This window comes from Protopterus annectens, chromosome 2.part1 (genome assembly GCF_019279795.1).
Source record: "Protopterus annectens isolate FY-2018-M chromosome 2.part1, PAN1.0, whole genome shotgun sequence".
Classification (NCBI taxonomy): Eukaryota; Metazoa; Chordata; order Ceratodontiformes; family Protopteridae; genus Protopterus; species Protopterus annectens.
Genome location: NC_056729.1, coordinates 1,732,895,557 through 1,732,918,421, shown reverse-complemented (window position 1 = coordinate 1,732,918,421; position 22,865 = coordinate 1,732,895,557). Strand labels below are relative to the sequence as shown.

The 22,865-nt window shown below is 41.3% G+C and overlaps 1 protein-coding gene across 3 annotated transcripts in view; it reads right to left on the bottom strand.

The window, feature by feature from the left end:
- The window catches only part of DVL1 (dishevelled segment polarity protein 1), a 2,262,785-nt gene that overhangs the window by 146,571 nt on the left and 2,093,349 nt on the right, over positions 1-22,865 (bottom strand). For 2 of the 3 annotated variants that reach the window (XM_044063185.1, XM_044063187.1), the window contains one exon: positions 6,803-6,952. The exons of the other annotated variant lie outside the window; for it this stretch is intronic. In XM_044063185.1, the coding sequence (XP_043919120.1) occupies positions 6,803-6,952 (150 nt within the window). The remainder of the gene's footprint in view (positions 1-6,802; positions 6,953-22,865) is intronic. 3 annotated transcript variants of the gene reach the window in all.

The window sequence follows — 22,865 nt, the reverse complement described above, 5'->3', positions numbered from 1 at the left end:
TGTGTCAAAACAGCCTATTTCCAAACGGTTATCAACGGTATCTCCTTTTGTTACTCCCACCATAGTCAATTCCAGGCAGGGTCAAGGCACATTCTACTAATGCCTTGTCTTGGTCAGTGGTTTTTAGAAAGGAGTACACTCTAGAAGTATTCTAGAGGCAGCAGTTTGGCCCTCTTTGCATACTTTTACAACAAAGCACTACACTCTAGCCTCCTTTTCTAGGAACAGAGCAGGCTTTGCTAGGACCATTCTCCAGGTGCTCCTACAGCCTCATCCTTAGTATAGCTTACAAGGTTTGGAAGGAGGAATCTACCTATGTAGCTAAGGCTACTGCAGCAGTGATCGAACAATGGTCACTGCTGCAGTGGCCACTCCTTTCCTCTATCACCTTTATGTTTGTATGATTTTGCATCAGGATGAGGGAATTGATTTTTACTACCTAGCACTGACCTCCCTCTTCCAGTTGGCATGAAGGCTGTCAAGGGCTTGGCACAAAGACCTCTGATGTTCCTCTAGCTCTACGTGGGCTGTCACTAGTCTGGGATGTGAAAGATGCCCTTAAGCTTTTAAATCTGGCCAGCTGTTACATCCTAATGAGAATATAACCCATATAGCTAAGGCTACTGCAGCATCTATCATTCAAACATCTACTGTTATGGTAAGTTTACTTATACAACTGTATTTTCTCTGATAGGGAAAAAATATTGCTTTGAAGAAACGGTTAAATATCAAGAATAGATTGGAATATTCTTTGAATACAGATATCATGGCAGAATATGGCACCAGGAAATGTGGATGATGTTCCAACATCAATATATAGATAAAACCAAAACCAAACGACTGTAGAACCCCAAACAGGAAGAAAGAAGAAATCCACAGTTCACAAAAACAAGTCCACAAATTTATTTGTAAGCGCTTTCATCTGAGGAAGTGCACGTATTGAGGGTGCATGAAAGCGCTTACAAATAAATTTGTGGACTTGTTTTTGTGAACTGTGGATTTCTTCTTTCTTCCTGTTTGGGGATCAATATATAGATATTTACGAGAAAAAGGGAGATAACTGCCCAAAATACATGCATGGAGGAGTTCTGGTAGATTTAATTGTAATTCAGGACAAGTAGTATATTTAACCTGCTGCAGGTTTTGTAAAGCATTTTATGTAGGGAAAACTGAGAACTCCTTAAGAAAAAAAGATTTAAATACATAGTATTAAAAAAAAAGATGATAAAAGTGCCTTGGCTAGACATTCAAAAGTTTGTAGAACATGGGAAAAGCTTTAGTTTTTCATTTTGGAACAAAAAGCCATTCCTACAAGGGGGCAGGGGGTGGGAGAGGATTATAAAAACAAACACCTAGAATACATGGGGCTAATTTGGCAGATTAGAACTAATGCCATGGTGCAATCAGGTCTGATCGACAGGAATTCAACTACTTGTGTTTTGAGAAATACAGCATCTAAGTTTTAAATTTTAAAGACTGCATTTATTAAATATTTACATATGCTCATTTTTTACTGATTTTTTTTAAACAGCGTTATTCACTGAAGGTATTTTTTTTACTAATCCTACTCAACAGCTTAAATGGGAGTTTGACCATGTGACATGACTTTTTTTCTGCAAAATTAATAGGGGATTATGTTACAATGGTTCTGAAAAAGCCCATATAAGTGAAGAATGAAAGTCCTTAACTACTTTTTTGTTATTTTTAATAAAGTGCAGTGTTCCCACTATTTGACTGAATCATGTGCTTCCTGGCATGGCATTTTACGCCAGGCAGTTTGCTGTCTGGTTCCTTGTTGGGTTTCATTTAATGTTTTAGATAGTAGAGGTCTGGGTAAACAGGAATACTTTTCAGTAACTGGAAATCATTTAGCTTTCGCAGAAAAAGGCAGCAGTGAGTGTAGGAGTTGGAATGAAGTGCAACTCTGCAAATGTTATTTTCAGTGGTCTGTAATCTTTTTGTGTTTATTGAAAAAAAAAAGAAGGTCAGGAGCGGCAGACCATATGCCAGTTTAGACAGAAGAACATTTTTTAAGCAGGGCCAATCTAGCTATAGGAGACTGAAGGTGGAGCATTTTGTAATATATTTTCAGTTAGGAAAGGACTTTAAAGGTTCATACTTCATAAGTTTATAATTCATTACTAGGCTAGCTGCCCCTTGTGAGTCATTTTAAGCCTAGTCAGTTTCACTCAAAGGTGAGAATAAAACCCTGCACTTTGTGTCTATGAGGTAAATACCTTAAATGTTATACCAACCCCCAAGAATAGTGTTTTGGTGGGAAGCTAAAAGAATAGTCAAGGGTAAAACCTAAGTATCTGTATTCAGTAACAGAATGTTATTTTGGTGATCTGATATCTCAAGTGTGGTTAATTGATGGCATTTCTGAGGGAATTAAAATAGCATAACATTAGTTTTAAATGATTTATCAAATGTTTATTAGTTGAGGTCTACTGACAGAGACTGAAGGAGGGAAGTTTTAGTTGGGTTTGCAGACTGATGAGTCATTTGATATCTTGAAGTAGGAGAATGTCATCAGCGTAAAGTATAATGTTTAACGAGGGGAAGGTCATTTAAGAGGTCACTGATAAATAAGGAGAGGAGAAGATGGCCTAAGGCTGAACCCCTGAATGACCTAATGTTAAGTGTACCAGTTGTGGATAGATGGTTATTACAGCAAACCTATAAACTGATTGCTCTGCAAGGACAGACTATTTTATTAGATAGAAAAGATTTAGTAGTCCGGACATGTTTTTGAAACAATCTCCTCACTTCTGATGTAGAACAGTTCCAGCTTTCTTTTATTCAGGTACTAGACATTACATTTCTTCAGTCCCATGTTTCAAGGTAATTTGTTGTTTTATTATAATTAAATAAGTGAAGCTTCCATACTACAGTGGGGCTGCAGTTTTTAATAGCTCTAAAGATGAAAACTCTTAACTGCGTTGTTTTAGCCTACTAAATACTCCGGTAGGTGAATTGTGGCTTCCTGGTCATTTGTTCTTTACTTAGCTGCTTTTACCTACTAGTTTCAGGGTTTTCATGGAATTCTTGGTTTATATCATAAAAAATAATACATTTTATTTTAAAAATGTATTAGAAAAAATGATGATGCCTATAAGAAATAGACTATGTTGGCCCAGAATGTCTGGAATGAGTTACATACACTATACGTACTGCTTACAGAAGAAAAAATATAAGCCATCAGGAATGCCAACAAAATGGATTGTAATGCACAGAGAGTGTGAAGAGAAGGACACTGATGCTAACAGTACTTCTTTGAAATAAAGTTAAAACAAAATTGGCAGTTGGCATAGAGGGTTAAGTCAGTAAGCTATAGTTCCTGTGGTACAAGGTTTGATTCGCTCTGTCCTCAATTGCCTACTGTGTCACCTTGAACAAGTCACTTAACCAGACAAGTACACAGAAACAGCTGAGAATTTGGGAAAGAAAATGATAAAAAAAAATAATACAGACGGGAAAGGGAATGAAACAGATATATGTACCAAGAAAATAATGAAGTAGAAATGCAATTCAGCAGTGGTGCGAAAAACAAAACCGTGGTTTATGAGAAGCACTTGGAACTGGAAAAGAATAGAAGAAAACTAGTGCTGGCAACCAAACCCTCATTATAGACGTTGTTATACATCTGACAGCTGCTCTGATAACAGCAACAGAAGCCCCCTCATGGCTCTAAACATTGTAAGACACTTTACAGTGCCACATAAAACCTATATCAATATGAAATATCAAACAGATTTTAAAATACGGTTCGCTTTTGTCCATTGGCTGTGTGACAGTGATGTGCTGCAGTTTTCTAATCTGTAAAACATTTCATGTTTTAAACTTTTTTTTTCCTCGCTATTAGTTATAGTGTATTTCGGCAGCCAAAACTAGATGTAATACACAGAATAATGATCAACTCGCTCATCGTAACTGCATGCTAATGGGTTCACAAAATGGATTCAAGAAAGTCGTCTTCTTTCTCAAGTAGAGTTTCCTGAATCCATTTCTCATATGCATAGACAAACAGGACATGATCAGTGTCCAGCTCATAATCCCTTATTTTTAACATATATCTCATGGGGATACTTTAATTTGGTGAATAGCATTTGGCTGAATCTCAAAACATTGAAACCAAATGGTTTGAAATCTCATTTCATTGAATTACAATTAATACAAAACATCACAGCCTGAACAACACCAATCAGTGTTGGTGTGTTTTTTATTTGTATACCAGATTTGATCCACTGCATATCGTCTTTTCTCTCTTTTCCATGGGTGCATTATCACAAAGTTACTGTATTTAAGTTAGAGAGTGAAAAGGCAATGCCACCCTTTATGAAAAACACTTTTTATTCATTTAGTTACTTAAATTTGTTGACCAGGATAGTCTAACTAGGGCAATCTCCCTTTTGACAGGAGTCCTGGGGTTAAAAGTTCTAAGGAAGAATGCTAATAGTCGGGGGATTAAAGAAAATAGCATGTTGGGTGATAAGCGGAGGTATGAAGAAGCCTGTTACTTGATTTTCGGGTATTACAAGAACATATCAGAAGACAGATAACTTGTAATCCTTGTTCAAAGAGTACTGGACTTGACTACCCCCTTAAATCTAGACTTATCACTGCATGAAGTTTCCACAAATTATAATCTGACAAAATGAGATTCTAACCTTTCAGTTTCAATGTTTTCAGACCAACAAAATAGATTAGGTCTCTCTCTCTCTCTCTCTCACACACACACACACACACACACACACACACACACACACACACACACACACACAACACACCTGTGAAGGCATATATGGGACACATACTATATACCCTGATATTTTTATTAAAAAAAAAAAAAAAAAAAAAATGAAGTGCAATAGACTGACAATTAGCCTTTGCAACACACTAACCGACATCAGCAGGCTAGCTGGTGTGTGTGTGTGCGTGCATGCTTGTGTGTGTCTGTGTGTGTGTGCATGCGTGTGTGTGCAAGCGCATGTGTGTGTGTGTGTATACATACATATGTATATATATATATATATATATATATATATATATATATATATATATATATATGTACACACACACACACACACACACACACACACGCACACACACACACACACACACACAGCCATAAATAAATATCTAGATATAGATAAAAGTATGTCTGTGTTTTTCGAGACCATGAAATCAATTCCACACAACAGCGAAAGCCCAAGACTGCGAAATTTAAAATACCGAAAACACAGCAAACACCAGACCACACATATACCACAACATACACACAACAAAATAAACAAACAAAACAACACACATCCACAAACCTACCCCCACACCCCCTACTTATATATACTAACTCCGAGATTGCACAAACAGAAAATAAAAGCAAACTCACACACACACACACACACACACACACACACACATCACACATGTCAGCACACTAACATACACTCAAACTCCCACCCAAAACTCTTACAAAACACTCACTTACCTGACATTAAACCTAAATGCACACAGGACACCACACACCATCCACATACAATCCCAGACATTACGTACCATAAAGCCATAACCGCAAATTTGAGATATTCAAATTCACGATTATGCACTTTTGCTATTTCAAAACTTCAACTTTATAGTCTAGATATACTGAAATTTGACATTTCAGCATTTCAAGATTATAAAGTGTTTCTATATATATATATATATATATATATATATATATATATATATATATATATATATATATACATATATATATGGTTCCACTTGAAAACATTGAAATTCTAAACCATCAAAATTCATATGGTCGAGACCATATCATCGAGTGTTTAGAACATTGATGCTGTCAAGCAGAAGAAAAAGGTAAGTAAAAAAGGCCCTGCACACTGTGTCTGTGAATGTGCCATCTCTGTGATGGCACTGCAGACAGGGTACGGGAAATCTCCCGTTTAGCACTTCTGCATATAGTGCTAAAATGGAGATTTCCCTTTACCCCACTGTAGTGCGATCTCAAATTTGGTATATTAAAGTGGGGGGGGGGGGTGCAGGGGGACGAAGACCCCCTGCATAAAATAGTTTTTAGAGATTTTTTTCTTTTTTTTACATTCCCTTTGAATCTTCGATGGTTTGAAACTCGATGTTCTGGTCTCGATGATCAGAATTTCGATGCTTCAAAGTGGAACCATATATATATATATATATATATATATATATATATATATATATAGATAGATATACAGAGAGAGAGAGAGTGTGTTATTAATGCAACACCTCATCTGTGTCTGTAAATTAACCTTTAGAGTACTGCAGCTGTTTGTCAACTATTTTAAGAGATACCTAAACTAATTGACATAAATATATACATAAATATGAATTCTTTGAGCATATGTTTGGCAGAGATTCAGAACAGAAGAGCTATAAATTGCTAAGAGACTTCCTTCTTAATTATAATTTCACAAACTTTTTTTTTTTTTTTTTTTTTTTAATTTTGTATGGGATAAAGTTCAAAGAAAGAAACTGGATTGCAAAGGATATGCATCTGTGGTTGGATTTTTGCAGACTATCTTTTCTGCACTGAAATGGTAACTAAAATTGTACCTACTAGAACAGTATTTCATCCTGATTGTTAATGTATCAAACAATGTTACTGTAAGTGTCTGGAATGTATGCTCCCCACATGTCCAAATGTAAAACTTTGTTTCTAATTACTTTTGTTTTGGAGAGTGTGTCTTTTTACAGCTCTACACTGCTGGCCTTGAGCAGGTGAGAGACGCCTGGTGCCAGCCGCAGTGTGACTTACTTTCCAAATCAGGAATAGAGCTTGTTAGTGAGGAGCTGGTAGATGTGATGGTGCTCATGGAGGGACTCATACCGTAACGGGGGTAAGCTCCCGTCAGGGCAGTGGTATGAGAGATCCACGCTGCTGGGTCGATCGGCCTCACTGGTTCAGCTGTAATGGAAACAGAGGAAAAATGAAACACTACTTGCCACAGTTTTGTAACACAATTACATGACATACAATAACAGTTAAAAATGACTGTACAACATCAGCATACATCACAAAAATGAAACGGAAAATGCAGCATTTTTTTAATATTTAAGATTTCATTTTGGATAAATTATACATATAATTTTTCTTCAGTGAATCACACAACAGCACTGACTGGTGGAAATGCAACTAGCACAATGTGTGACAACATCACAGTGATTTCTGCTGCACTGAGATTATAAAACTCAAAGGATAATTTTATTTTGTCTTTGGCTGGGTATTTTTGCTGGCTCTACTGGTACAGAAAGTACTTTTTACCCAAAAGACCTCAGAAAATTTTACAAAGAACAAAAGAAGGAAACCAGACAGAGAACTACAGTGCAACACAGCCAAGCTTCATGCACAATGGTGTGAAAACACTATGAACACAAAGGGGTATAACACTTGTATGCGGCTGCAACACAGAACTGGTTTTAAAACACAGCGAAAAGCTAGATACACCATTAAGATGAACTGCCAGTGTGCCCTTACACATCACCTGCAATGGGAATTTGAAAAACATAACTCTCAAAAGTTATTTGTGACCTTATCTTCCCATCATATTTTACATAAAGAACACTTAAAAAGTAGTTATAAAATTTCAGTCAAATTAGTTGCTTGGAATATATATTTAGGAACTGTCTTCACAATATGACAACCTGTCTAGTGCAATAACATATTTAGGGACTCTTTTCACAATATAGCAACCTGTTCATAACTACAATAATCCAGGCTGACCAGTGAAGATGACTAAAGTGAACATGGCCACGCCCTCATACTTTTAACAGGTATCAAACTTTCCTTAAATGACATATGGTTGGCACAATGCCAACAGTGCTCTTGAAGTAAAACAAAAATGTTACATTATAACTGTAGTCAGAACTGATAATGCATATGTCATTACTGCAATATAAAGCTATGACTGCTGCCACCCAGTGGTGAACTGGGCAATGTTCAGGTTTAACAAAGCTAAACTCTGAAAGCAGCTGTAGCATACACAGTAAAGTTAAGCCTAAGGCATTCAAAACACCACTGCAAATTTTACACGTAACTAAAAGAAAGTAGACTGTTTGGATGGGTAATTGTGTCTCTACTTGTCAGAAAGAACATGCAGATCTCACAAAAAATCCAAGATGGCATGTCAAGTTTTCAAAAGGAATCAGTGCTCTTTAAGACTTGTAATTCCAGTGTGAGATATACATTTTGTAAACCAGCTGCCACACATCATTCTGTATACCCTTCATCACTGCGCAAATTTACAGGATCAAAAGTAAAAGTCATTCATATGTGAGGGCCTCCACAGTAGTGGACCTGTGAACATCACTTCATGCATTTGTGTGATTGTCTGCAAAGCATATACTTCATCTATGCCTGTGAGCTTTACAACAATTGTTAACACAGTGAATCACTTCAACTTTTCAGTTTCCTCAGATGAATTCAAACCTCTACACCTGCTGCTTTACCATACCATGCATCCAAATATACCCAACAGAAGACACAAATTAATCGGATCATAAAAATGCAAGATCCTGCTTTCCTTGAACTCAGATTGCCTCACTCTTCTGACGTCTCCTACCTATCAGCTTTTATTATCAGTGTTTAGAAGCAATGTACCTCCTGAAGTTCTATTAGTTTTTCTCATCTTGAGAGAAGCAGACTGCAGTGGCAGGAAACATGACACTGTTGGCTGACAAGGATGCAAATTAGGAAGAATCCTCCCATCTAACAAATTACTACCTTTTGCAAATCTATTCAAGTCTGGAAGGAACTTAAAGAAGAACATCAGTGGAAAACAGTAATTCCAGAGATTCTAAAAGTATTTAGAAATTTGCAGGACACCCAATCTATGTGAGGAAGGGCGGACGGAAGGACAAGGAAGCTCAAAAATGTTACCTTTTGGGGCCACAACACCTGCTGTAGAAAGGGTACAGCTTAGATGAAAAATAAAACTATGTCAGTGTGAACAGAATAACTAATTATAATCCGGCAAGCATTTCACTACAATGAAGATAATCTAAAATGTAATTCCCAGTACTCAGTTTATTTTATTCCTGACCACACGGGAACCAGAACCTTGATTTTACAGCCATATGTGAATAGGACACAATTCCAGTGCAGAATACACACACACACACACACACACACACACACACACACACACACACACACACACACACACACACACACACACACACACACATATATATATCACACACACACACACACACACATATATATATATATATATATATCACACACACACACAGACACACACACACACAGGCACACACACACACATATATATATATCACACACACACACACACACACACACACACACACACACACACATATATATCACACACACACAGACACACACACATGCACACACACACACACACACACACGCGCGCGCACACACACACACACACACACACACACACACACACAGACACACGCACGCACAAACACACGCACACACGTACACATATATATATATATATATATATATATCACACACACACACACACACACATATATATATATATATCAATCACACACACACACACACACACACATACACATACATATATATCACACACACACACATATATATATATATATATATATCACACACAGACACACAGACACACACACACTCACACGCACACACACACACACACACACACACACACACACACACACACACACACACACACACACACACACACACACACTATACAGCAACATGAAGGAGTATTAGTTCAATTACTGGCATGTTCTAGATCAAGGACAAAAAGTTTTCTTTCATTTGTCACCACTGTGGTACATTAAATGCCTCAGTTTAGTCTTACATACCAATATTCTGTTTCTACTATTTTCATTAAGATATAGCCTGCAACAGATAGATCAGCAATGTTTCTGGCAGGTCAAATTTGTTTACTTGTGTGCAGCTGGAGTCAGACAAAAATATTCAGTCCTGTAAATTTGAAGTTAACAAGTGCTATTTTTTTCTGCCCAGGCTTCTGTTAAAAGATAGGCTTGATGGCCCAATGAGAGCAATCTGGTAAACAAATACAATAAATGAATAAACCAATAAATGAGGCTTCTGATAAAGGTCTGTAATGACAGCTGAAAGTTGAGAGATGTTTTCTCTGTCATTTCTAAATTACAATGTAGGCAGTATATTCAGTAGGGGGACAGCCAGCACACTCCACCATGGGGGGGGGGGGGCACTTTATAACTGTATTACTTGTTAGTTACAGAAAACAGCATTCAGAAAACAGAATACGACATGCTGCAAAGATGACATGCAACTGTGGACACTATAAATTAAAAGCAAAACTTGGTAGAATGACTAGAAAAATGTGTGTGTGTGTGTGTGTGTGTGTGTGTGTGTGTGTGTGTGTGTGTGTGTGAAAGTCTACAACTGCACCCTAAAATCGGAAAATAAAACCTTATTATTATAATATAATTAATAAAATAATATATTAAAATTGTCTGACAGATGTCTTAGATGATTAAGGGACTGTTTACAGGCTGTTTCCTGTGGCCCAGTGGTGCAAGGTTTGACCCCTCAGCCTCCATTGTCTAATTGTGTGACACTGAGCAAGTCACTTAACCAGACAGTGCCTGGGCTGAGAGCTGTTACACTGTTACATTACCTAACTGTGCAACTCTGAGCTAGTCACTTAATCAGACAGTGCCTGGGCTGGGAGCTGTTACACTGTTACATTACCTAACTGTGTAACTCTGAATAAGTCACTTAACCAGAGAGTGCCTGGGCTGGGAGCTGTTACATTGTTACATTACCTAACTGTGTGACTCTGAGCAAGTCACTTAACCAGAGAGTGCCTGGGCTGGGAGCTGTTACATTACCTAACTGTGTAACTCTGAACAGGTCACTTAACCAGACAATGCCTTGGCTGGGAGCTGTTACATTGTTAAATTACCTAACTGTGTAACTCTGAGCTAGTCACTTAACCAGACAGTGCCTGGGCTGGGAGCTGTTACATTGTTACATTACCTAACTGTGTGACTGTGAGCAAGTCACTTAACCAGACAGTGCCTGGGCTGGGAGCTGTTACATTGTTACATTACCTAACTGTGTGACTGTGAGCAAGTCACTTAACCAGACAGTGCCTGGGCTGGGAGCTGTTACATTGTCTAACTGTGTGACTCTGAGCAAGTCACTTAACAAGACAGTGCCTGGGCTGGGAGCTGTTACATTGTTACATTACCGAACTGTGTAACTCTGAGCAAGTCACTTAACCAGACAGTGCTCTTAGGCTGGGAGCTGTTACATTGTTACATTACCTAACTGTGTAACTCTGAGCAGGTCACTTAACCAGACAGTGCCAGGGCTGGGAGCTATTACATTGTTACATTATGTAACTGGCACTCAAAAAATCATCTAAGGCCAGCTTCGAGAGAAAAATTGCACAGGACACTAAGGATAGTCACAAGGCTTTCTTTAGTTATGTTAGGAACCTGGGTGGGAATTCCTAGATATGCTCAGAATTAGTCCAAAATGACAAAAAATACACCGAACTCACAGACATTGCCAACATCCCAGCTGACAGGTTCAGCGCAAACTTCTCCCCCCCTCCCCACCAAAAGGGCAAATATTTATCCCGGAAGAGTGCTGCCCCCTGACATCTCAGATGCTCAGGTAAGAGCTGCTCTCTCCAAAGCAAAAAACACAGCATCAATGGGACCAGACAGTGTCCCGGGCTGCATCCTACATGAACTCCAAGAAGAGCTAAACCCAAACATAAAACTACTGTTCAATCTCAGCCTTACTACAGGATATGTACCCAAAGAGTGGCGTGCAGCAACAGTGGTCCCTCTCCACAAAGGTGGTGCCTCAACGGATCCTGGAAACTATCGCCCCATAAGCCTGACTAGCTTGGTCTGCAAAGCTATGGAAAGGATCATCATGGACCTCATAAATAAAGATATTGGGGACCTACAGACACTGGATCCTACCCAGTTCGTCTTTGTTAAGGGCAGATCCTGCCTCTTAAACCTGGTTGATTTCTTTGAAACAGTCACCAAGGCCATTGGAGGGAAGGTGGTCCACACAGCCTACCTGGACCTCGCAAAAGCCTTCAATACAATACCCCACTCGGGCATTATAGATAAGCTCACCAGCTTAAATATAAACCCCTATGTCACTAGATGTGTTGCAAACTGGCTCAAGGACAGAACCCACATGGTTAGAATTGCTGGAGCCATGTCAGACTCCAAACCAGTTACAAGTGGCGTCCCACAAGGCTCAGTCCTGGGACCTCTCTTATTCGGTATATATTTCTCGGAGGTACAGGCCAACATGGAAGGACTGTGGCTGACTAAGTTCGCAGATGACTGCAAACTGGGCGCCATAATCGACTCTCCAGCCGACACAAGCATCCTCCAAAAGGGTCTCATAGAAACAGACAACTGGTGCCAGAGCCATGGGCTCAAGCTAAACGCCAAAAAGTGTATAGTCATCCCCTTTGGCAAAAACAAAGTGCCCACAAATTACCACATAGGTAGTAATCCATTAAGTACAGAAGAAGTAATTAGGGATGTGGGGACCCAAGTTGATAGCAATCTCTCATTTGACAACCACGTGGCCAAAGTGGTTAGAAAAATATTTAGCCCACCTAATCATGAAGGGATTCACATCTAGATCAGGGGAGGTCATCGTGTCTCTTTACTCATCCCTCATCAGGCCCATAATTGAGTACAATGCCCCTTTTGGGATGTACCTTATTAGACACCTGCAGCAACTGGAAAGACCCCAAAAGTACCTCACCAAGAGGATCATAGGGCTCAAACAGATGCCATATGCTGCCCGGTTAAAGAAACTCCAGCTCTACTCAGTGGCATACCACCTGCTCAGAGGCGATCTGTGCCTGACATATAAAGCCATGTCCAACCCGGAATTAATGGACATGCTGCACCTCAGAAAATCCAAATCCCATCGAGCTATGCGCTCGAGAGACTTGAACCTCAGCACTGAAATAAATAGGACATGCTGGAGGGACAGATTCATAACCCAGAGGCTCCCTTCACTCTGGAATAAAATTCCAGTCCAGGTTAGGCAGAGTCCCTCATTGACTCTCGTCAAATGGAATCTTGATGAGTAGATGGGAGATCGTAGGTTTACCCCGGGTATCACTTCTGTGTTACTGTTAGACAGAGGCATAGTATACTAACCTCGAAAAAGGGCATAGCAAAATTAATTTAAAATGGGTGGCGAAAGCCAAACACACTCTAGCTAGGCTTATAAATGCCCTAGGGCAGATAGCCTAGTATGAACCTATGAACCTATGAGCAAGTCACTTAACCAGACAGTGCCTGAGTTGGGAGCTGTTACATTGTTACATTAGCTAACTGTGTAACTCTCAGTAAGTCACTTAACCAGACAGTGCTCCTGAGAGGGGAGTGGTTATATTGTTACATTACCTAACTGTGTGACTCTGAGCAAGACACTTAACAAGACAGTGCCTGGGCTGGGAGCTGTTACATTATTACATTACCTAACTGTGTGAATCTGAGCAAGTTGCTTAACCAGACAGAGCTCCTGGGCTGGGAGCTGTTATATTATTAGGTTCATAGGTTGATACTAGGCTATCTGCCCTAGGGCATTTACAAGCCTAGCCAGAGTGTGTTTGGCTTTCGCCACCCTTTTAGATTTGTAGACTGTGCCTATGAATAGTAGGTCACAGAATATTGTCCCTTTACGGTTAATTTATTGAGCCTCTGTCTAGCAGGGACCCAGAAGTCAACCCGGGGGTATATTTACGATCTCCCATCCACTCGTCAAGATTTCTCTTGAAGAGGGTCAGTGAGGGGCTCTGCCTAACATGGATTGGGATTTTGTTCCAGAGTGATAGGAGTCTCTGGGATATGAATCTGTCCCTCCAGCATGTCCTATTTATTTCTGTGCTCAGGTTTAAGTCTCTAGAATGTGTAGCTCTAAGGGATTTGGATTTCTTGAGATGGAGCATGTCCATTAATTCTGGGTTTGACATGGCTTTATAAGGCAGGCACAGATCGCCCTTGAGTAGGCGGTAAGCAACTGAGTAGAGCCAGAGTTTCTTTAGTCTAATTGCATAGGGCATCTGTTTGAGTCCCTTTATCCTCTTGCTGAGGTATTTTTGGGGTCTTTCCAGTTGCTGCAGGTGTCGGGTAAGGTACATCCCAAATGGGGCATTGTATTCAGTTATGGGCCTGATGAGTGATGAATAGAGTGGTACAATGTCCTCACTTGATCTAGATGTGAAACCTTTTGTGATGAGGTGGGATATATAGAAGGTCTTTCTGACCACTTTGGCAATGTGGTTGTCAAAGGAGAGATTACTATCTACTTGGGTCCCTAATTACTTCCTCCGTACTTAGTGTGTTACCTCCTATGTGGTAGTCTGTGGGCACTTTATTTTTCCCAAAGGGGATGACAATGCATTTTTTTGCATTTAGCTTTAGGCCATGACTCTGGCACCAGTTATCTGTCTCTGTGAGACCCTTTTGGAGAATGTTTGTGTCAGCCGGGGAGTCTATTATGGCACCTAGTTTGCAGTCATCTGCGAACTTCATCAGCCATAGTCTTCCCGTGTTTGCCTGTACCTCACAGAAGTAAATACCGAACAAGAGGGGTCCCAGGACTGAGCCTTGTGGAACTCCACTTGAAACTGGTTTAGTGTCTGACAAGGCTCCTGCAATTCTGACTATGTGGGTTCTATCCCTGAGCCAGTTTGCAACCCATCTTGTGACATAGGGGTTGATATTTAAGCTGGTGAGCTTATTTATGATACCAGAGTGGGGTATTGTATCTAAGGCTTTTGTGAGGTCCAGGTAGGCTGTGTGGACCACTTTCCCTTCGTCTATGGCCCTGGTAACTGTTTCAAAGACGTCAACCAGGTTCAAGAGACAAGACCTGCCCTTAACAAAGCCGAACTGGGTAGGATCCAGTGTCTGAAGGTTATCGATATCATTGTTTATGAGTTCCGTGATGATACACTCCATAGCTTTGCAGACCAGGCTACTCAGGCTTATAGGGTGATAGTTACCAGGGTCCGTTGTGGCATCTCCCTTGTGCAGCGGGACCACCGTTGCTGTACGCCATTCCTTGGGTACATATCCTGTGGTAAGGCTGAGGTTGAACAGGGACTTTAGGTGAGGGTTTAGCTCATCTTGTAGCTCGTATAGGACACATCCCGGGACACTGTCTGGTCCCATTGATGCTGTGTTTTTTGCTTTGGAGAGGGCAGCTCTCACATGATCATCTGTGATGTCTGGGAGGTTACACTCTGTTGGGATGGAGATTTGCTCTTTTGAGGGGGATGGGGGGGAGAAATTTGCACTGAATCTGTCTGCCAGGATGTTGGCAATGTCTGTTGGTTCAGTGCATTTTTTGTCATTTTGCACTAACTCAGAGCATATCTGGGAGTTGCCGTCCAGGATCCTGACTTAACTAAAGAATGGCTTGTGGTTGTCCTTAGTATCTTGTGCAATTTTTCTTTCGAAGCTGGCCTTAGATGATTTTATGAGGGATCGTAGCTTCTTGCTGGTACTGATCAGAGTTGCCTTCCCTTTTTGGGATGTTGCTCTATCATGTAGTAGTTTCCTCCTTTTGTTGTACAGCTTATTTATGGCCGGGGTCCACCAGACAGTTCCCCTGCCCTTGGAGGAGTATTAAATTACCTAACTGTGTGACTCTGAGTAAGTCACTTAACCAGACAGTGCCTGGGCTGGGAGCTGTTACACTGTTACATTACCTAACTGTGTAACTCTGAGCAAGTCACTTAACCAGACAGTGCCTGGGCTGAGAGCTGTTACACTGTTACATTACCTAACTGTGTAACTCTGAGCAAGTCACTTAAACAGACAGTGCCTGGGCTGGGAGCTATTGCACTGTTACATTACCTAACTGTGTAACTCTAAGCAAGTCACTTAACTAGACTGTGCCTGGGCTAGGAGCTGTTACAAAGTTACTTTAAATAACTGTGGAACTCTGAAGAAGTCACTTAACCAGACAGTGCTCCTGGGCTGGGAGCTGTTACATTGTTACATTAGCTAACTGTGTAACTCTGAGCAAGTCACTTTATGAGACCGTGCCTGGGCTAGGAGCTGTTACATTGTTACATTACCTAACTGTGTAACTCTGAGCAAGTCACTTCACCAGACAGAGTCTGGGCTGGGAGCTGTTACATTGTTACTTTACCTAACTGTGTAACTCTGAACAAGTCACTTAACCAGACATGCCTGGACTGGGAGCTGTTACATTGTTACATTAGCTAACTGTGTAACTCTGAGCAAGTCACTTAACCAGGCAGTGCTCCTGGGCTGGAAGCAGTTACATTGTTACATTACCTAATTGTGTAAATCTGAAAAAGTCACTTAACCAGACAGTGCCTGGACTGGGAGCGGTTACATTGTTACATTAGCTAACTGTGTAACTCTGAGCAAGATACATAACCAGACAGTGCTCCTGGGCTGGGGGCAGTTACATTGTTACATTACCAAACTGTTTAACTCTGAGCAAGACACTTAATCAGACAGTGCTTGGGCGGGGAACTGTTACACTGTTAAATTACCTAACTGTGTAACTCTGAGCAAGTCACTTAACCAAACAGTGCTCCTGGGCTGGAAGCAGTTACATTGTTACATTACCTACTGTCAAACCCTGAGCAAGTCACTTAACCAGGCAGTGCTCCTGGGCTGGAAGCAGTTACATTGTTACATTACCTAATAATGTAAATCTGAGAAAGTCACTTAACCAGACAGTGCCTGGACTGGGAGCTGTTACATTGTTACATTAGCTAACTGTGGAACTCTGAGTAAGATACATAACCAGACAGTGCTCCTGGGCTGGGGGCAGTTACATTGTTACATTACCGAACTGTTTAACTCTGAGCAAGACACTTCATCAGACAGTGCCAGGACTGGGAGCTGCTATATTACATAACTGTGAAACTCTGAGCAAGTCACTTAACCAGACAATGCTCCCGGGATGTTGGCTGTTACACTGTTACATTACCTAACCATGTAACTCTGAGGAAGTCACTTAACTAGACAGTGCCTGGGCTTGGAGCTGTTACAATGTTACATTGCCTAACTGTGTAACTTTGAGCAAGTCACTTAACCAGAGTGTGCCTGGCCTGGGAGCTGTTACATTGTTACATTACCTAACTGTGTAACTCTGAGCATGTCACTTATCCAGACACTGCCTGGGCTGGGACCCATTACATTGTTAAATTACCTAACTGTGTAACTCTGAGCATATCACTTAACCAGACAGTGCTCCTGGGCTGGGAGCTGTTACATTCTTACATTACCTAACTGTGTAACTCTGGGCAAGTCACTTAACCAGACAGTGCTCCTGGGCTGGGAGCTGTTACATTGTTACATTACCTAAGTGTGTAACTTTGAGCAAGCCACTTAACCAGACAGTGCATGGACTGGTAGCTGTTACATTGATTCATTACCTGACTGTGTTACTCTGAGCAAGTCACTTAACCAGACAGTGCCTGTGCAGGGAGCTGTTACATTGTTACATTACCTTACTGTGCGACTCTGAACAAGCCACTTAACTAGACAGTGCCTGGGCTGGGAGCTGTTACATTACCTAAGTTTGTAAATCTAAGTAAGTCACTTAACCAGACAGTGTCTGGGCTGGGAGCTCTTACATTGTTACATTACCTAACTGTGCGACTCTGAACACGTCACTTGAGCAGACAGTGCCTGGGATAGGAGCTGTTACACTGTTACATTACCTAACTGTGTAATTCTGAGCATGTCACTTAACCAGACAGTGCCTGGACTGGGAGCTGTTACATTGTTACATTACCTAACCGGGTAACTCAGAGCAAGTCACTTAACCAGAGAGTGGCTGGGCTGGGAGCTGTTACATTGTTACATTACCTAACTGTATAACTCTGAGGAAGTGACTTAACCAGACAGTGCCTGGGCTGTTGGCTGTTACATTGTTACATTACCTAACTGTGTAACTCTGAGCAAGTCACTTAACCAGACAGTTCCTGGGCTGGGAGCTGTTTCATTGTTACATTACCTAACTGTGTAACTCTGAGCAAGTCACTTAACCAGAGTGTGCCTGGCCTGGGAGCTGTTACATTGTTATATTACCTAACTGTGTAATTCTGAGCATGTCACTTAGACAGACACTGCCTGGGCTGGGACCTGTTACATTGTTAAATTACCTAACTGTGTAACTCTGCAACTCTGAGCAAGTCACTTAAACCGACAGTGCTCCAGGGCTGGGAGCTGTTACATTGTTACATTACCAAACTGTGTAACTCTGAGTAAGTCACTTAACCAAACAGTGCTCCTGGGTTGGGAGCTGTTACATTGTTACATTACCTAACTGTGTAACTCTGAGCATGTCACTTAACCAGACAGTGCCTGGGCTGGGAGCTGTTACATTGTTACATTAACTAATTGTGTAACTCTGAGGAAGTCATTTAACCAGACAGTGTCCTGGGCTGAGAGCTTTTAAATTGTTACATTACCTAACTGTGTAACTCTGAGCAAGTCACTTAACCAGTCAGTGAATGGGCTGGTAGCTTTTACATCACCTATCTGTGTAACGCTGAGCAAGTCCCTTAACCAGACAGTGCTCCTGGGCTGAGAGCTGTTACGTTGTTACATTACCTAACTGTGTAACTCTGAGGAAGTGATTTAACTAGACAGTGCCTGGGCTGGGAGCTGTTACATTGTGACATTACTTAACTGTGTAACTCTGAGCAAGTCACTTAACCAGACAGTGCCTGGGCTGGGAGCTATTACATTGTTACATTACCTAACTGTGTAACTCTGAGCAAGTCACTTAACCAGATGGTGCCTGGGCTGGGAGCTGATACATTGTTATATCACCTAACTGTGTAACTCTATGCAAGTCACTTAACCAGACAGTGCTCCTGGGCTAGGATCTGTTACATTGTTACATTACCTAACTGTGTGACTCTGAGCAAGTTACTTAACCAGACACTGCCTGGGATGGGAGCTGTTTCATTGTTACATTACTAAACTATGTAGCTCTGAGCAAGTCACTTAACCAGACAGTGCCTTTGCTGGGAGTTGTTACATTACCTAACTGTGTAACTCTGAGCAAGTCACTTAACTAGACAGTGCCTGCACTGGGAGCTGTTACATTGTTATATTACCTAACTGTGCGACTCTGAACAAGTCACTTAACCAGACAATGCCTGGACTGCGAGCTGTTACATTGTTACATTACCTAATTCTTTAACTCTGAGTAAGACACTTAACCAGACAGTGCATGGGCTGGGAGCTGTTACAGTGTTACATTACCTAACTGTGTAACTCTGAGTAAGTCACTTAACCAGACAGTGCCTGGGCTGGGAGCTGATACATTGTAACATTACCTGTGTAACTCTGAGCATGTGTCATAACCAGACAGTGCCTGGGCTGGGAGCTGATACATTGTTACATTTCCTAACTGTGTAACTCTGTGCAAGTCACTTAACCAGACAGTGCCTGGGCTGGGAGCTGTTACATTGTTACATTACCTAACTGTGTAACTCTGAGCAAGTCAATTAACCAGACAGTGCCTGCGCTGGGAGCAGTTACATTATCTAACTGTGTAACTCTAAGCAAATCACTTTGCTCCTGGGCTGGGAGCTGTTACATTGTTACATTACCTAACTGTATAACTCTGAGCAAGTCACTTAATCAGACAGTCGCTGGGCTGGGAGCTGTTACACTGTTACATTAACTAACTGTGCAACTCCGAGCATGTCACTTAACCAGACAGTGCCTGGGCTGGGAGCTGTTACATTGTTACATTACCTAATTGTGTAACTCTGAGCAAGTCACTTAACCAGACAGTGTCTGGGCTGGGAGCAATTAAATTATTACATTACCTAACTATTTGACTCTGAGAATGTCACTTAACCAGACAGTGCTACTGGGCTGGGAGCTGTTACATTGTTACATTACCTTACTGTGTAACTGAGCAAGTCACTTAACAAGGCAATGCTCCCAGGCAGTGAGCTGTTACATTGTTACATTACCTAACTGTGTAACTCTGAGGAAGTCACTTAACGAGACAGTACATGGGCTGTGATCTGTTACACTGTTAATTTACCTAACTGTATAACTCTGAGCAAATCACTTAACCAGACAGTGTCTGGGCTGGGAGCTGTTACATTGTTTCATTACATAATTGTGTAACTCTGAGCATGTCACTTAACCAGACAGTGCCTGGCCTGGGAGCTAACTCTGTGTAAGTCACTTAACCACACAGTGCCTGGGAAGGGAGCTTTTACATTGTTACAATACCTAAATATGTAACTCTGAGCAAGTCACTTAACCAGACACTGCAGGAGCAGGGAGCTCTCACATTGTTACATTACCTAACTGAGCAACACTGAACAAGCCACTTAACTAGACAGTGCTTGGGCAGGGAGCTGTTACATTACCTAACTGTGTAACTCTGAGTGAGTAACATAACCAGAAAGTGCTCCTGGGATGGGAGCTGTCACATTGTTACATTACCTAACTGAGCAACTCTGAGCAAGTCACTTAACCAGACAGTCCTCCTGGGCTGGGAGCTGTTTCATTTTTACATTACGAAACTGTGTAACTCTGAGCAAGTCACTTAACCAGACAGTGCCTGAGCTGGGAGCTGTTACATTACCTAACTGTGTAACTCTGAGCAAGTCACTTAACCAGACAGTGCCTGGGGTGGCAGCTGTTACACTGCTAGATTACCTAACTGTGCAACCCTGAACAAGTCACTTAACCAGACAGTGCCTGGTCTGGGATCTGTTACATTGTTACATTACATAATTGTGTAACTCTGAGTAAGTCACTTAACCAGACAGTGCCTGGGCTGGGAGCTGTTACATTGTTAAATTCCTGTGTAACTCTAAGCATGTGACATAACCAGACAGTCCCTGGGCTTGGGAGCTGTTGCATTGTTACATTACCTGTGTAACTCTGTGCATGTGACATAACCAGACAGTGCCTGGGCTGAGAGCTGTTACATTGTTACATTACATAACTGTGTAACTCTGAGTAAGTCACTTAACCAGACAGTGACTGGGCTGGAAGCTGTTACATTGTTACATTTCCTAACTGTGTGACTTTGAGCAAGTCATTTAACCAGACAGTGCCTGGGCTGGGAGCTGTTACATTGTTACATTACCTAACTGTGTAACTCTGAGCAAGTCATTTAACCAGACAGTGCCTGGGCTGGGAGCTGTTACATTGTTACATTACCTAATTGTGTACCTTTGAGGAAGTCACTTAACCAGACAGTGATCCTGGGCTGGGAGCTGTTACATTTTTATATTACCTAACTCTGTAACTCTGAGTAAGTCACTTAACCAGACACCGCCTGGGCTGGGAGCTGTTACATTGTTGCATTACCTAACTGTGTAACTTTGAGCAAGTCACTTAACCAGACAGTGCCTGAGCTGGGAGCTGTTGCACTAATGCACTAATACATTACTTAACTGTGTAACTCTGAGTAAGTCACTTAACCAGACAGTGCCTGGGCTGGGAGCGGTTACATTTTTAAATTTCCTAACTGTGCAACTCTGAGCAAGTCACTTATCCAGACATTGCCTGGGCTGGGAGCTGTTACATTACCTAACTGTGTAACTCTAAGCAAGTCACTTAACCAGACAGTGCCTGGGCTGGGAGCTGTTACATTTTTACATTTCCTAACTGTGTAACTCTGAGCAAGTCACTTAACCAGACACTGCCTTGGCTGGGAGCTGTTACATTACCTAACTATGTAACTCTGAACAAGTCACTTAACAAGACACTGCCTGGGCTAGGAGATGTTACATTGTTACATTAGCTAACTATGTACCTCTGAGCAAGTCACTTAAGCAGACAGTGTCTGGGGTGGGAGCTGTTTCATTGTTATGGTACCTAACTGTCTAACTCTGAGCAAGTCCCATAACCAGACAGTGCCTGGGCTGGGAGCTTTTAACATTGTTACATTACCTAACTGTGTGACTCTGAGCAAGTCATTTAACCAGACAGTGCCTGAGCTAGCAGCTGTTACATTGTTATATTACCTAACTGTGTAACTCTGAGTATGTCACTTAACCAGACAGTACCTGGGATGGGAGCGGTTACATTGTTAAATTACCTAACTGTGCGACTCTGAAAATGTCACAAAACCAGACTGTGCTGGGCTCAGAGCTATTTCATTGTTACATTACCTTACTATGTGACTCTGAGCAAGTCACTTAACCAGACAGGGCCTGGTCTGGGAGCTGTTACATTGTTACATTACCTAACTGTGTAACACTGTGCATGTCACGTAACCAGAAAGTGCCTGAGCTGGGAGCTGTTACATTGTTACATTACCTAACTGTGTAACTCTGAGCAAGTCATTTAACCAGAAAGTGCCTAGGCTGAAAGCCGTTACACTGTTACATTATAAAACTGTGTAAGTCTGAGCATGTCACTAAACCAGACAGTGCCTGGGCTGGGAGCTGTTACATTGTTACATTACGTAACTCTGTAACTCTGAGCAAGTCATAAAACCAGACAGTGCCTGGGCTAGGAGCTGTTATACTGGTACATTTACCAAGCTGTGTAATTCTGATCATGTCACTTAATCAGACAGTGCCTGGGTTGGGAGCTGTTACATTACCTAATGGTATAGCTCTGAGCAAGTCACTTAATCAAGTAGTGCCTGGGCTGGGAGCTGTTACATTGCTACATTACCTAACTGTGTAACTCTGAGCAAGTCACATTATCAGACAGTGCCTGGGCTGGGAGCTGTTACATTGTTGCATTACCTAACAATGTGGCTCTGAGCTAGTCACTTAACCAGACAGTGTCTG